The sequence below is a fragment of the Notolabrus celidotus genome, chromosome 17 (assembly GCF_009762535.1).
Source record: "Notolabrus celidotus isolate fNotCel1 chromosome 17, fNotCel1.pri, whole genome shotgun sequence".
NCBI lineage: Eukaryota > Metazoa > Chordata > Actinopteri > Labriformes > Labridae > Notolabrus > Notolabrus celidotus.
Window position 1 is genome coordinate 23,234,865 of NC_048288.1, and position 16,428 is coordinate 23,251,292.

The window sequence follows — 16,428 nt, forward strand, 5'->3', positions numbered from 1 at the left end:
TGACCCCCTGGAATCATCTTCTGACCCACGGTTGGAAAGTAGTTTCTGGAAATTTGATAATCTTCAATTATTAGGAAATACATTTTTTAAGCTAAAAATGACACAAAAATCGCACTGGTTTCCTGTCTCAAAACAAATAAAAGCCATAATTTTCATGTTTTCTGGGAGAGTATTTGTAAAACTCATAGGTTGCTCCCAGTTTTAATGTGTGGTTGGGGGTCTCTTTCTCTATTTATGGCTGTTGTTGCAACAATCAACCAAGAAACATGAAAATGGCTTTATTCCCACTCCTAACATATGTCCCTTTCTGCACGTGGTTTTGCCTTTCTGCTGAACTGAATTTGACCTTTGCATACATCCTGAAATTTGGCAGTACTTCCTCATCCTCTAGTATATCAAGAAGATCCAAAGAGACTTTGAGGTTTATGGTTGTGGTATCTTTCTGTCACACAGAAAACTCCAAACTAGCTGGACTTAGTTCTTGATTTCTGACCTTTTTAATCAGCGCTGATGTCGGGGCGTCCTGACGGCAGGTAGATTTATCCACTGGAACGCGATGAGGTATTGTGTGTGTGACAGGAGCGGTCATTACAGGGGCTTTGGTGCTGAATCCGGCTGCACACACAGACAGACTTTAGGAAACAATGGAGCTGGTGATTGATGAGCCAGATGAGTGTGTCCTCTCAACAGACCAATTAACCTTGATGAGGCTCTGGCTGCTTCAAGCCAAATATTTCCCTCTGCTTAGTTTCTCTCATGCCGTCCTCCCTCCTCTTCTCCCTCCATCCTCCTCTGTCTCTCCCCCACATTTTAAGATGGAAAAGTCTTGTTTTAATACTTGCGGCAGGTTCCTGGTTGTGTGTGCAGCAGAAGGGAGAAATATTTATGGGACACGGGGACGTTTCAGCGCAGTTTGTTGCCTTGTGGCAAAGGATGACGTTTTCTTTTCCTCTGAAGCAGAGCATCTTTTAAACACTGAAACATACATGAAGAGATGCATTTATAAACACGCTGTATGCAAACATTGTTGTGGTTAGCGAAGGTCACAGTGTTCCTGAATGAGTGTGTGTTTGTGGGGGAGAGTTTGGCCGAGATCTGGTTCTGGGTGGGCTAAAAGCCTGGTCTCTTCTTCGTCTTTCTCCCTCATTATCTGCCTCACCTCCCTACTCCCCTCGCTCTTAAATGTGTGTGTATGTGTGTGTGTGGAGGTCAGTGCCTTCCAGCCTTCCAGCGCCCTTCGTGGGAAACTCTGATAAGCCAAAAAACATGATACGACACTTTAACTTGGTCAGAAGTGTGTTTGTGTGAGAGCAAGCGATGCAACCTCTGAATGTAAACTTCCCCTTTGCTCCAAAATCTCTGTCCACCCTGTTTCTATCCCTGCAGATAGTTTAGGTTTAGTATACACATTTTTTCAGATATCTGCACCCTCCCTGCCTCCACATCGAACATATAAAAAGGTGAAATAAATTTTGTCTGCCGTGCCCAAAGCATTAAATTCTGCAGCCACTTGTCGTTCAGAAACACAATGTCCCGGTTACTCCAGGTTATCAGCAGACCTTGCCATGTTCAGTTCCCTTTGAATTCACTTTTTTCACCAAAGAAATAGTCGCTCTCAATGCTGTCCAACATTTGTTCTCTGCAGCCAGAGTTACAGGGACTCTGCTTTCAGCCAGAGAAGCTGCTGTTGAAGCTCATTAAATCATAATTTCAAATGTGAGACTCAGAAATGAGATTTATCTTTATTACATTAGAGCAGAGTATCTCTGAATCTCAACACATAAAACCAAAACCTTCAGATAAACCACTGTCACTGAAAGAGTCACCTTACGTGTTTATATACAGGAAGTCTAAATACAGTCTGTCGATTGAATAACCAGACATGAAATCTCATTTGTTGAATTATAAGCATCAATTTTTCAAAGTCCCTCTGATTTTTTTGCATTACTGGCCACAAAACCATAACATATTAAAGCGGTTTATGTTAAACATGTATTGACGATAAGGCAAAATAACTGAGGCTCGACAAATTCATCATCCCTCCCGTTGTTTCTGGTGTCCACGCAAAAATACGTACAAGATTCATGAAAATTCAATTATGTTATGTTAAATCTAATAATCTGTGACACATTTGACCTTCAGAAGACAGCAGAAGGACATATTTTTGTTGAATATACTACTTAGGGGGCGCTGGTGGCCTAGCAGTCTAAACGCCCCACATACACCCTACACTCCATGATTTCCTGTTAACAATGCAATCAGTTTTTTTTTCGTGATAAATAAAAATACATTCTGAATTGTAATCAGCCAATGGCTGATGCTATGGAAAAAAGGCCCCTCCAAAAACAAGAAAAAAAACTTATTTCAAAGTACTTTTACCCTGAAATAAGCTAAATAAATCTGCCAATAGAACAAGTGAAAATTTGCTTTGTAAGATTTCTTAAAATAAGACGTAAGGGGCGCTGATGGCCTAGCGGTCTAAGTGTCCCACGTATAGAGAATACAGTTCTCGTCTCAGAGGTCGCTGGTTCGACTCCCGGCCGGTCGACCATTTCCTGCATGTCTTCCCCCACTCTCTACTCCCCTTATTTCCTGTCTCTCTTCAGCTTTCTTATGGAATAAAGGCAAAAAGCCCCAAAAATATAACTTAAAAAATAAAAAAATAAAATACTACTCACAAATCTACAATTCAAGACAAGTTAGATGTTAGGCGGAGCTTTGTCCACAGGGGGCGCCAAAGTCACAAAACCAAAAGTTCCTTGCAGGAGCTTTAACAAAAGCGTCAAAAACAATGTAACTTGATAATCAGTTTCTGTCATCAGAGCAAAATTATTTTAATTTTAACAATTTTGAGTGTATTAACCAGTTTTTTACTTCACTTAACTTAATCATCGATAACGTAATAGAGGTTAAAAGCTCTCAAAAATGACTCCTGCTCCATGCAGAGTACCTCATCCTTAGTATTTAATAGATTCAGTGCTCTAATCGAAGCCTTTTAAACGGACCCTCCATGTTACAACCCACAGACTCATATGTTTAGCACAGTGTGGGTTAAGTTTGGCCTCTTCAAATCCCTCCAGAGATGCCAACACACTTCTCAGATATCCATCCACATGGCAGATTCGATTGCTGGCTGGCTGGCAGAGCTGCGGGCAGAGTGTTGGAGTCAGTTCAGCAGGTCAGATTATAGAGTATCACTCATTGTGTGTCTGTGTGTGTGTGTGTATGGATTTAGGGGAAACTCATCTAAAACATTATCCAGCTCTGTTTTTTTTTCTGTATTTGTTATCTGACAAGCTCAGATTCTCCACACAGACGGTAGTAACAGAAGTCTGTCTGGCTGTTAGGGTTTTATTGTCCAGCTTATGTAGAGAGGTAGACAGGAAAAGAAGGGGTCTCTTAAAGCTTCACAAGGTGATAACATTTGAGTAGTAGGCCCCCCACCATATGTTGTTTTATCCTCCCCCGTTTGGTGAGCCTTCTCAGTTGCCCTTACCCCCGACATCCCCTCCCCCCTCTTCGGACAAACTCCCAGCCGGAGTGACAGCAGCGGCTGCTCGGGCGTCTTATCGCAGGATCTGTGCTTGGTCACCATTTCAAAGGGCACAAAACACGTCAGTCTTATCCTGACACATGCCGTCATTCTGTATACACACTTTTATATTTCATATCTACTTTCTTTTTTTGCCTCTTGCTGTTTGTCACATTCTTCTTTGTTTGTTCTTTGTGTTTTGTTCCTGTTGGTTTGTCAGTTTAAAGATCAAATCTGATGTGCGTACATTCAGCCATGATAAACATTGTGAAATGAACGAAAAACGTGAGCAAATGTGCGGTTATGAAACTCCCTGATTTGTATCCTTCAGTTGTCCTTCTCTCCTCAACATTTATTCATGTGTTACAAAATGTAGCAGGCACTTTCTGTGCAGATTTGAAGGAAGACATTAATTTTTTTTTTGCAAGGTGACACTTAAAATATTTGGGATTGTCAAGTCAGGGCCCTGTTAAAACAACAAGATATAGATGTTGTGGTGAATAATAAAGAGGAAGAGAGAAGTAAAGGCATCATTAGTTTGATATTTACTGTGAAATTGTCAATCTTTTTTGGTTCACTTTGGGCCTAAAAGTGCATTTTATGAACTGTATGAAATGACAGTTTTAAGGTACTGAAACTCTACATAGGACTTTGTCCTGTTACCTTGCTACATTTATCTGAAGGCCATATTTATCTCAAGGGTATAAGTTTTTATGCAAACCCTCTGAATTTCCTGAGGGAACCTTCCCAAAGGATTAATAAAGTTCCTATCTATCTATCTATCTATCTATCTATCTATCTATCTATCTATCTATCTATCTATCTATCTATCAAAATATATTTAAAACGCATTGTAATTGATGAAACAAAAAAAAGCCAGGGCTGGATTCACCTGCTCGGTGGCCCAAGAGCAAAAGAAAGCCCCCCTCCCTTTGCCTCTGGGGGGTATTTCCAAGTCAGTTTGGTTTTAATCTGATTAAATGTAAGCTCAATACCAACTAGAGCTATGAAATCAGTTTTATCAATCACGTTTGTATAGAATGTCTTAATTGTCAAACTCAATTAACAAAATGCACATTTAGGTTGTTTTTTTTCTGTCAGAAAGTGATGCAAAGAATGCTCCACAGCTAGCTATATAAGCTGTATGGGGTGTTGACTGTCTCCAGTAACGGATGTAAATAGTTAAAGCAGGTGTTTGTTGGACTGTTGTGACTAGAAGTGGGTAACTGGCTATAACTTAATGAATTTAACAGTCTTGTTTATAAGGGGGGAGTATACAGAAAAATGCACACTGGTACCATAGACTGTATTAGATATGGACGTAGTATCCGTGACGTCACCCATCTGTTTCTGAAGCGCTGTTTTGAGGCCAATCGGCGGCGGCAGCCATATTGCTGCTGTCGAGCGATTGTGATGTAAAGAGGTGGGCTCTGAGCCTCCTAGCCAACAGCTACAGTTTTCCTGCCTGTCAATCAAATCAGCTGTGCCTCTCATTGGAAGACTCATAATCTCAATATCTTCAAAATTGCCGCGTTAAAAAAAAAATCACCCCCCCTACAGTGTGTGCCGATCGAGAAATGAGCTATCCAGACTATACTCGTCTTTTATACCAGGCTGTAAACATGTTTATTTCTGCTGTAAAGATCTGCTTTTTTGAATTGGTGTGTATGTGGTTTCCGATACTTCCGGAGCCAGACTCAAGCGGATTCTAGATGAACTGCAGTTTTTAGCACTTCCGCATGGGCTTCATATTTTGAGACGGGAGGTTGCTGTTTGGGCCTAACTAATGATATACTCTTTAAGTGTAGTTTCACAGGAAGACAAAGAGGAGGGATTCTCTGGAATGACTTTAACTCCTAGTTAAGTTAACACTTGATGTTATATACTTGTATAAAACATAAATACTGTAATGAACTGTTCTTGAAAAATGTAACTCTGTTTCACTTTTACAGACAGGACCTTAAGATTATGAAATAGTGCAGTAGGGTAAAGTGTGAATGTGGGATCACAGTAGTTGCAACACAGTTTGCCTCGGTCCTGTGTGTCTCTGGGGTTTGGGGGAGTTGTAGTCCACAGCATGTCAAGTTGAAAACAAATGTTGTGCTGACGTCTGTCAAGAGCCTCCTGCATGTATTTTTATTTTTTCACATTGTATTTTTAAATTGTAGTATACTTGATTAAAGGATTTGAGTATTTTCTCCACCACTGATACATTTTAAAGCGAAACCTCCATATTTAGAGATTATTCTAAGACAATGTGTTTTATCTCCTAGTAGGGATCTCTACAAACAGAGGGGAATCACTTCTCTAGTTAAGTCAAAGGGTTTGCTTCAGTAACACAAACCTCAGTTTGGTTTCAGTCAATAAAGCGAGGCGTGAGGCAGCTGTTACCATGGGAGTGACAAGCACAGGTGAGACTTCCCCAGTTGTTCCCAGGCGTCAAGATGGGGAGTGTGGGACTGTGGACTCTGACACTGTTTGCATTGTTTAGGAGAAGTGTGTGGGTGTGACAAAGTCTGCATGCTGCAAAAAATCTTCATTCTGTCTGTTTTTCAGCTGTCAAACCGGATTTTTGTCAAAAGGTGTGGAAAATAGAACAGGAGAGAAAATTTGAAGCAAAAAAATCAGCTCATTCTCAGGTTGCTCATGTTCAGGGCTCAAAGTTTGTGCTCTAAATTGCGAGTTGGTTCCTAATGTCAACAAAAACAGATGCTATATGAGATAATGCAAGAGTCAAAACAAAGAAGCTGTGTAAATATACGTCACACAATTGCTTAATGTGTTTTCATGTCTGTTTGATTTCTGAAAGACTGTCAAAGGTCACAGAGGGTTGGAGACTCCAGTTTCATTCTAGTTTCTGTTGCTTGAGAAATCTCTATGTTTGTAAGCAGAACAGACACAAGACGTATATTCTTAAAAGAAAAAACACGAGGTCTTTGTTTCTCTGCTTCTTCAGGATTCTGTAAAAAAAAAAGTGTGTTTACAAAAACTTTTTTTTAAAACCACCTCAAAATCATCAAAAGGGAATACATAAAAGTTCCAACTGATCTGATGTTTCCTTTGTTATATTTTTAGAAGCACTAATTTGTGATTATAATTCAGCAGAAGACACAGCAGAGATTTTTCTCTTCATACTTGTGACCCATCTATTCTCTACTGCTTTTCCTCTCCAGCGCCCTGGTATGCCGTCTGGAGCGAGGATGCCCCACCAGGGAGCTCCCATGGGCCCCCCCGGCCCCCCATATGGAGGCAGCCCTGCGGTGCGACCTGGCCTGCCCACCCCGGTGATGGAGCCCAGCCGCAAGAGACCAGCCCCACAGCAGGTCCAGCAGCAGCAGCAGCAGCAACAGCAGCAGCAGCAACAGCAGTCTGTCCAGAACCGGGCCAGAAAGTGAGTCTGAATCCAGCCCGCCTCCAACTCCTGCCTCAACACTGCATGGCATGCGTGCTGCAACTTCTGATGTGTCTGTTTTTGTGTGCACAAGTTGAGATCATGCAGACTACAAAGGCTGTGGCAACACTTTTAATTTAGCTAGTCTGGATGAAAAAAAGAAATCACATTAAGCTAAAATTGGCTTCAATCTTTAAAACCAAACATGGAAACGGTCATGAATCATGGGCAGACATTGTAGTAAAAGCTGGGCATCAAACCAGAATATTTTCTTTGGCAACAGCTGTACCGAGCACACAAAGCTGGAAGTAACATGAATGTCCCTGCCAGCTTATCAAGTGCTTTTCCCCTTTTTTCATAAAAACAAGATCAGATTAAATCAAAGTGTTGCTAATTTTAAGCTTAAAGTCATATTAGTATTTGCATTCTTTCCTGGCTGCCTGCATTAAAATACGAACAGACAGAAATTTTGAGAGATTTTCAATATTTTCTGAAAGGATCAAAAGACTTTTAAAAAAGGATAAAATAGATATACATTTCTGTAACAAGGTAGAAAAATGTGAGCTACCTAAATTGTTCCACAAACATCTGAACTGTACCTGCACAGGTATAATAACACAAATGACTCTACAGTAACAGGTAGAGCACAGCTTATAAGGACTGTGTTGATGGTAGATTATTTGAAAGCAGTAATAACATTCAAATCAATCCACTATTTCTTGTAACTTTTTATCTAGCTGTTTTAGATACTTGATTCTGATTGGCCAAAACCATAGACTGTATAAATAATGGACGTGACCTATCTGTTACTGAACGCTGTTTTGAAGCCAATCGACGACGGCAGCCATATTGGAAATGTGGAACTCAACCAGGCAGAGTGTGACGTAAAGAGGCGGAGTTTGAGCCTCCAAGCCACTAGCTATGTGTTCCTGTCCGGGAGTCAATTGAGTCATGTCATTATTTGGGCAAAAACTTGTAATCTTAATATCTTCTGAACCACCGTCGTGTTAGAAAAAAATTCACCCCCCGTACAGTGTGTGCCATTAGAGAAATTAGCTACGTAGAGCCAAGCCATTTTTTGAACCAGGCTGTAAACATGTTTATTAATGCTGCAAAGATCGTCTGTTTTGAATTGGTGTCTATGTGGTTTCTGGTGTTTCTGCAGCCAGCCTCAGGCGGATTCTCGATGAATCGCAGTTTATAACACTTCCGCATGGGCTTCATATTTTGAGACTGGAGGTTGCCGCTCGGTCAAAACCCTAGAATGATAATGGTGATTTCTCAAAAGCAAAAGCAACGCTAGGGACAACCTGATCACTCGACAGATCCAATCAGTCCTCAGAAAAGACTCTTGCAAATTTCACCTCTGCCTGTTGACACTGTGGTAAAAACTAGATTTCTACATTGGTAAACATTGGGGACAAAAACTGAGAGTAAGGAAACAATGACAGTCGCCAGGTTCTTGCTCACCCTGTCAGGATTCTTATTTGCATAACCCTCTGATTACTGCACATCATCCCTTTGTTCACCATCAATCATATAAGTGATTTAAAAAGTAACACATGTCGACAGTCATGCTGGCTAGCAGCTTTCTACGGCTTTACTTTACACAGAATGTGAATGTGTTCTTGGTACAAAGTCAACGTGTTCACTATCTTGATTTAGCTTTTTGAGAGTATTTGCTGAGTAGAATTAATCACAAGGTATCTCTGAGGATGAAGGGAATGCCATTAGCTATTAATTGGCAAATTTTCAACATATCAGCGACATTATATTGATCATTAAGCCAAGGGATTTTACAGCAATCCCTCTAACTGGTGATAGAGATTACAAACAAAGTGGTTTGTGAGCCCCCAACTTTTCCATTCAAAACTCAAAGCCAGTGGTTTGACTAGTAAAGAAATTGATCAAATATGGCTCCTCCAACATTTTTAGTTTCAGGATTTACCGAAATTCCAAATTTATATAATTTAAACTTGAGGTTTCAAACTATGCATCAAACAGAACGAGCAGTTTTCAGGCACTACAGTGAGACCATGATCTCCTTTGTTTGATGTGTATGCTGTTTAATATTTAACTCTCATAGCTACTAAGAAAACCTCCCAAAAATTATGAGCGATTGCCACACCCTCGTCCACAAGACATAATTAAACCCATAGCTATCTTCATACTGGGATATCAATTTCATAATAATCAGGCCTAAAAATGAAATGTGATGAGAAGTGAAACCACAACCTTTGTGTGTCTCTGCTCTGCTTTCATTTCAACTTTTTTCAGACTTTACTCCACTGCTCCACATTTTTGTGTTTTTGTCTTCACTCCTCATTTCTCGCTCTCATGACTGAATGTTTCTCCCCTGTTTGCTCTTCAAGTCTTCATGGTCCAGTTTGCACCATGAACATTTGCTGTGTGGCTAATTATCTCCTGCTGTCTGTAGTCTGATCAGGCTTTGGTTCCTGCTTTCTATTGTCTGCTATTTGACTACGCTGCACAAAAGATCTGAGCACCAGTATCACAGACACACTCCCTCACGCATAGTGGATTGATGTCTATTAGGAGCCGAGTGTGTGGCAGGTATGGTCATTAGAAAGAGGATCAATATGCACACTCAGTAGACCTCTGTCTCTCTCTGTCTCATTCTCTCAGTATCTGCAGGACGATTGATCCACTTACAATTAAGCAGGCTTGTCGAACAGGTCAGGGGAAATGTTGTCCCATGTCCGAGCCTCAACCCCCGAGCGGCCCGGCAGACTGCGGCTGGTCTGATCGATGGTGCAGGGTGACCCGGTTGTGCAGGTGTCTCTCTGTCTATCTCTCTTTGAGAGGAGTTTGTGTCCTCTGGCAAACAAGTTGATGCTCCGCCTAGGCACTCTACTCCATCCAGATCAGACCCCACGCGGCTGCCAGCTGAGGTTCGGCCACCTGTGTTTGCAGTGTCATTGAGACCTTATGGTCCCAGATACACTCACTCTGCAGAACGAACGCTGAACAACACACAGCCGCTGCTAAAAATAGGATTTAATTCCAGTTTACTTTGCTTGAAGTCAACAAGAAGTAAACTCTGTGTCTTATAAATGACATTTATACACGTGTCATATGTTTCCTCCGAAATACGTGTTGTTTACAGCAGAAAGTGTGACATCAATGTGCTGCACAAAACATGAAGACAGATGGTGTTCAATGAGGACTTTGACAGCAAAGATCATGCTTTGCATCTTGAGTTCCACGAGTGGTCACGCTGCTAGAGTTCATTTTCATAATCTTTTTTAAATTGAGTTAACACCTAAAACTTGTACACGTTGAAAGTTTGTGGTATATACTTTATATTTATTTATATACCCTTTATGTGTCAAGTCCCATAATAGTACAAAAATGAATGGACTTTCTGCTCGGCAATTAAAGAGCTGAAAACGTACACTTATACTAAAAATTGTGCTTTGGTTGGAGTTTGTTAGAAATAGTTAAATTACGTGATGGAGCTGATGCTGTCTGCAGCCGCTGATATCCTCATCAAAGGGGCCGAGCTGACCAACATCCACTATTTCTAATACACTTAAGGCTGATTTATACTTAAGCATCAAATTGACGGCGTACCCCACACCGGAGGTCCGTGTAGCTCCCGTACCTACGCAGAGGCCTACACAAGTACCTGACGTGCACCTCCTCCAAAATGTAACTACCCGTAGAAATGACGTGGACCACAAGCGCTGTGATTGGTCCGCTCAGCGACATTGTATGTCCTACGTTTACAGCACTTCCAGGATCCCCGCTCATCGGCCTCAGATCAGCCGTGTATTTCATCTCCTCCTCTCTATTCTTCATGTAATCATGTCTGTGTGATAAACAGCAACATGTATCAGCTGTAGATTAACATAACACGCTCTGAATCGCTGTGGAAAAGTAAACAGAGATCGTGGCGGGCCCGGAAGCAGGCGGCCGGCTATCAGAGAGACCGCGCTGCCCTCAAGTGTTTCAACGGAGAATTTCTGCGTGACACGGACACATCGACGCACAAGTATGTGGTGCTCATGTCTGCGTCAGCCCCTGCTGCGTAGGGGAGACGCAGAAGTATAAATCAGCCTTTACTCTGGACAAGCACCTTATACAACTCCACTTAAAAAAACTTGAACTATCCCTTTAACTGTGGATGTAGCTCAACTGCCCTGTCTGCATTAAGGGAGTGTGAGAGTCAAATGTCTGGAGTTGTTTAATGCTTTCTACATCAACACATGTTTGCAACAGGTTGCAAGTGGTTGGAGTAGCTTACATGTTGTTTCTTTCTGCACCTGGGAACCCGCTGCACCTCACCTCATCAATGCAACTTCCATTTTTTTCAACCCAGTGCAACAAAAATGCTAAACTTTCATACTGCTTGTTTACTCCCTTCCCTGAGTTGACATTGTGTTCATTGTCAGTGTATTGTCTGTCTGTGTGTGTGAAGCATGCTTGTTTTGGTTCACAGAGATACTTTGTTGAATGAGCGTGTCCCTCAGACGAGCAGGACGCCCTCCGGGTCTCCTCTGCTGCACTTTGTGCGTGCATGGACACAGACACACTCCCATCACAGTGCCTGCCCTTGTCTGAGTTTTGGATTTTGCACAGACTAACAGACCCTGAACTTAACACACATCCAACACATAAAAACAACCAGAACCACCAGGTGTTTCCCCTCTAACTTCGTTCTTGCTGCCTCTTGAGTGTGTGTCTCGCCACAACTCTAATCGGACAACCTTCGAATCCTTACCAACTCTTAGGAAGCCTGTCGGATTCCCAGGAGCCAATGAGATGCCGGCGAGGCAGATGGACATGAGAGAGCCCCAATCAGATCCCACGCTCGGATCCAAGTAGGAGTTTATTCTGCTGCATGTCCATTTTCTTACGTTTGATGACTCTGGCCTTTTTAGCCTTTTCACCTGAGCCCAGCACTCCCTGAATGAGATGTTTTTGGCCAACTATACATCCTGGCCAAGAATTCGACCCCTTAATTGTAGTTGTGCATGCTTTGGACTGGAGCATGGCATGATGGGAATATTTTTTTAAGCATAAACAATAAAATAAAGTAGTATATATAATCTCAAACTCTTTTAAACCCCTTTGAAATGGCGAATTGTGTGATGCAGGTTTGTTTTTCTCCTTTGCAATGCACCCCCGGATCTTTTTGAATTCTCCTTGCAGCAGGCTTGTTTTAGTATTTGGCATGCTGATGTAACACACTGCTTCACAGACCGTGCAGTGTGCTGTGACAGGAAATTTCTCTACACTGAAAAAGAATAGCCCCAGTACAAACAAAAATATATACAAAGAAATATGAAGACAGCTTTTACCTTGAACAAGGCTCGGCGGTATGACCATAAAGAGTATACCATGAGACGACAGAAAGAGAGGTGGATGATCTTGATTGATCATAAAGGGATGTCTGACTCTTCTTCTCTCTGGTCCTTGATATTATATTAGTCAACATTCACCTTAATTTTTTAGGTAGTTATATATTATTATAGTTTATTTAATCTAACTTGCACCTTCATTTTAATGTTGCACTATAAAACAATTCATATACCAAAGATGTTGTCTTCATCTGTTCCCCATTATTCAAAATCAGGCAAGCCAAATGTTAAGAACAGGCATTGAAATAAGGCCACTATTAAAAGTATCTGTCACCAAGAAGAATGATTTAACATATACCCACTGTTGCCTCTGAGCTGGATTTCTTCATTGGGTTATATTCTTTATATTTTGAATCTGTACAAATTGAAGTGTAAAAAAAAGTTTTGTGCATCTTGGTTTGGAGCACTAACACCCTGTGAATTCACAACAATCTCTTTTTCTGAATCTAATTTTGTAGAAACTAAACAATGGGAATCTCGTGTGAGTTCTTTGTTAGTTTTAGCACAGGTTGACAGAGCAAGGTCAGTTATTTACTTCTGTTACTATTCATGCCAAGCTTAACTAGCCACCTGCTTGATATTACTTAATATTTACCAGACAGATGTCAGGGTGGCATCAGTTTTATTTTCTTACTCTGGGATAAAGGTCATGATAAAAGCAGGGAAACCTTTACAAGAAAGTTTCTTGGAGGTAGACTGTGTTTTAGTTTTGCTACATTGAAGAGTAAATACTCGAGTGTTCTTCTAAATACATTTCAGTACCCGCCAGGAGGATGTAACTTATGTTTTAGATAAGAAAAAACATTATACATCTTTAAATAGGTTATCTCATAATGTCTGTTGTTGCAGTGCAGTGAAATTATTATGGTGTTTCTTGGTAATTTGTATCACATATTTCTTCTGAAGTCACATTCAGTTTGGGAAGCTAAAATGCTACAATGTTGTTATGCTGCTGTTTTTTAAATTGTATATCATACAGTTTTAGTGTGTCCTATTAATCACTATCATAACATTGCTTTTTGATTGATCAACAACTAAACAGACGCTGTTAAGTGAAAATCTGAAAGGAAATCTGGTCAACTATAAAGTTACAAAACTTTGAAAACAAGTTACAAGACAGTAGTTAACATTAGCATTCGGTCTTCGCTAGCATTCAGTTCGAGGTAATAGTTAGTATGTAACTAGTGTTTAGTAAATTCCTGGTTTATTCCCGTTTATTCCCATGGAAAGTTTCCAACTTTGAAAATTCCCGGAATTTTGCAACCCTAGGTAAAATAGGAATCTATTGCTTAGCTAAGGTAGTGTCTCCTAGCTAACATGTTGCTAGCTAACACCATTGAATTCCCCAGTGCCCCCCTGTATGGTGTTAAAATGCTTCTTAGCTTCTTATAATTAAAAAATAAGAAAGCTTTGGTCTTAAAAATATGTGTCTGTTAATATTTTTATAGTAGACGCTGTTAGCTAGGACACAGTTTTATGCTAGCATTATCTGCTGTCTAACTGTTTTAACAAATATGAAGTTTTAGGCGAAAAAATGTCTCAGAGACACCTACATTTCTCAATATCAATAGTTTTCCCAGTGTCTCATTGATCAGGACACATTGAAGTAATGATTATTGTTAAATATTTTTAATTTATCAAAGTACCAACCTGGAACTCTCAACTCACTGTGTCTATCTGTCACAGAATAACAGATAGACAGAAAACAACAGCAATGGTAAAATTATAAAAGGCATGATTATAAATAAAATACTTAAAAATAAAATAAAATCAATACAGTAAAATTAATAGAATAAGTAATAGTGGAAAATAAGTTAAAAATAAGGTAGCGTTAACAAGATCAGATGAATAGAATAAATAAATAGATAAATAAATAATTAGATCAGATAAATAAATGTTAAAGCAATGATTCAAATAATAATGATTCAAATAATAATAAATAATAATAAAAGTAATTGGGCTAAAAATAAATTACTCCAATTTAAAAGCTAGATTAAAAAGTTTACTTTTAAAAACACAGAACACAGCAGTAGCTACAACATTAGCTTACATCAGCATTTTGTCTTCTCATCTTGAGAGATGTTTTAAGAGACTTACATAGAAAAGGGAGGTTTACTTTTTCAGTAGGATTCATCCAGTAACCTAAGAAAGTTCTGACAAAGGCCTCAACTTCTCAAAGTTTCTTCATTGTTCTTGTAGTCCGTCCTTGGTAAGTATAAAACTCTGTTTTGGTAAACAGAAGTTGTTCTCACACAGCAGGAAATGCCAAGAATTCATGAATGAAAATATCCACGCACACACATACGTTCTCCTTGAAGACTCTGCATTCCTAAAAGCTCTTGAACACACATCCTGTCACCGTCCCACTCCTGCTGCACCGACCCCAGTGAATCTGCAGTGTGTGTGAGTGTGTGTTTGTCAAGCCATGTCAAGCAAGAGATGTGTGATGTGACACTTCTTTGGCTGATAGAGGCTCTCACTCTCCAGGTGGACCGCTGCATTACACACAAACACATCAGCACACACACATACGCACACACTCACACAGACGCACACACACAGCTGGGATGCTGGGGTGCTGGATATGGCCCAGCATTTTAGCAGATGGCCTGGGTGCTACGCTATCAGTCACCATAGTAACATGCTCTCTTTTTCCTCTTTCTCTCTGTCTTTCTCTCCCTCTCTCTAGTGCTAAGAGAAGGAAAATGGCAGACAAGATTCTTCCGCAAAGGGTGAGGCTGCATATTTTTACCTTTGTTGCTCTGTTATTCTTTTTCCTCCTGTGTATGTGTGTGTTGTTATCTTTTGTGCGCAGTACAGAAAAATCCTTTTTGATGTCAGGGGTTCTTGGAAGGCGCAGAGGGCCAGATGATTATGTGTTATTTCGAAATGAGAAGAGAGAGGATGAGGGCAGTGATCAGGAGGTTTTAAGGGGTTTTCTGCGGGGTTTCACTCTGTTATTTGGATGGTGGCTCATTGATTTAAATTGGAATAGTCAGCGGGATATGGCAGAAACGGGAACATGAGTAGAACGAAAGAGGCGGCAGAAATCGCAGTGTTGCCACAGGTGAGTCCGCGATGCCTGAGGTTGTAAATTTCATCCCGTGGTCTCAAATTTCTCGGCCCTGTGCCACAACATCCCCTCAACATTTCCTGGTTAGAACACAGAAGGCTTTTAGACTGAGACTGTGGAGGTCTGGATACTGTGAGGGTCTTGGCTCAGGTCTTATCCCCCTATCATAACCCAGACACTGAGATAGCAGTAGGCACGGCTGGGGCGCCACTCCACAATAATGAGTCAGGAACAGGGAATGTCTGCCACACTCGTCTGCCCGTCTGCTCAGCACCTCAGCCCGGTGAAAGGCATCGAGATGGAGATAGAGCAGGAATGAGAGGGAACAATGACGGCAGCCATTTAGACAGAAACATGAAAGAGGAGAAGAAGGAGGGAGGGAGGAGAAGGAGTGAGCTGGAGGAGAGGAGTGTGTGTGCACAGTTTGGTAAGTAAGCAGCAGCAGCAGCCCTTGATGCTCTGAGGACTTTCATCGGTATGGTAATGTTGGAGTCCTGGCTGGTTGGCTGCACACTTTGCATCTCATTTTTATTCCCCAGCGTTGCCAGGTTGGTGTAAAATGCTGAATTAATGGTGGACTGGGCAGCTGCAGAAGGACTTTCTCACTTCTTTCAGCCTCTACTTTTTCTACTTCTAAAAAGCTTTGTAGAAGAAGAAATTTCACGTTGAGTAAATGTGATCTGTTCCAGTGAACTCTGCTTCACAATCTGTCATCAACCTGCAGACGTCATGTGTTGTTTTTGGTGACAAAGCATTGAGGTCTTTGTCCCCAGCTATTGAAACCTCTACTAAGGTTACTTAAGTATAACACGCTGTTTAAGTTTGATGACCTGATGGTCAGCATGTCAACACAGGCTGACGCTGTGCAGCCACAGTTTGTTCAAACCCTCTGAACTTTATTTGTTATTCTAATGGAAATCCCATGCTCTCTTCAAAAAGAAACATCTGCAGCTGAATTCTTGGAAAAAAAGGTGTAAAATTATCCGCGAGAAGTCAAGAAATTTCCATTTTGAAGGTGCTGCCATAGAATACCAAGTCCCCCATTTGA

General features: G+C 40.9%; 1 protein-coding gene across 4 annotated transcripts in view; it reads left to right on the top strand.

Annotated features, from left to right (window-relative positions):
* LOC117829264 (SWI/SNF-related matrix-associated actin-dependent regulator of chromatin subfamily D member 3) overlaps positions 1-16,428 on the top strand; it is a 34,550-nt gene that overhangs the window by 3,189 nt on the left and 14,933 nt on the right. For 2 of the 4 annotated variants that reach the window (XM_034706884.1, XM_034706883.1), the window contains exons 2-4: positions 6,706-6,923; positions 11,678-11,767; positions 14,997-15,039. In XM_034706884.1, coding sequence (XP_034562775.1) covers positions 6,706-6,923; positions 11,678-11,767; positions 14,997-15,039 — 351 coding nt within the window. The remainder of the gene's footprint in view (positions 1-6,705; positions 6,924-11,677; positions 11,768-14,996; positions 15,040-16,428) is intronic. The other 2 variants (XM_034706885.1, XM_034706886.1) reach the window with 1 other exon arrangement.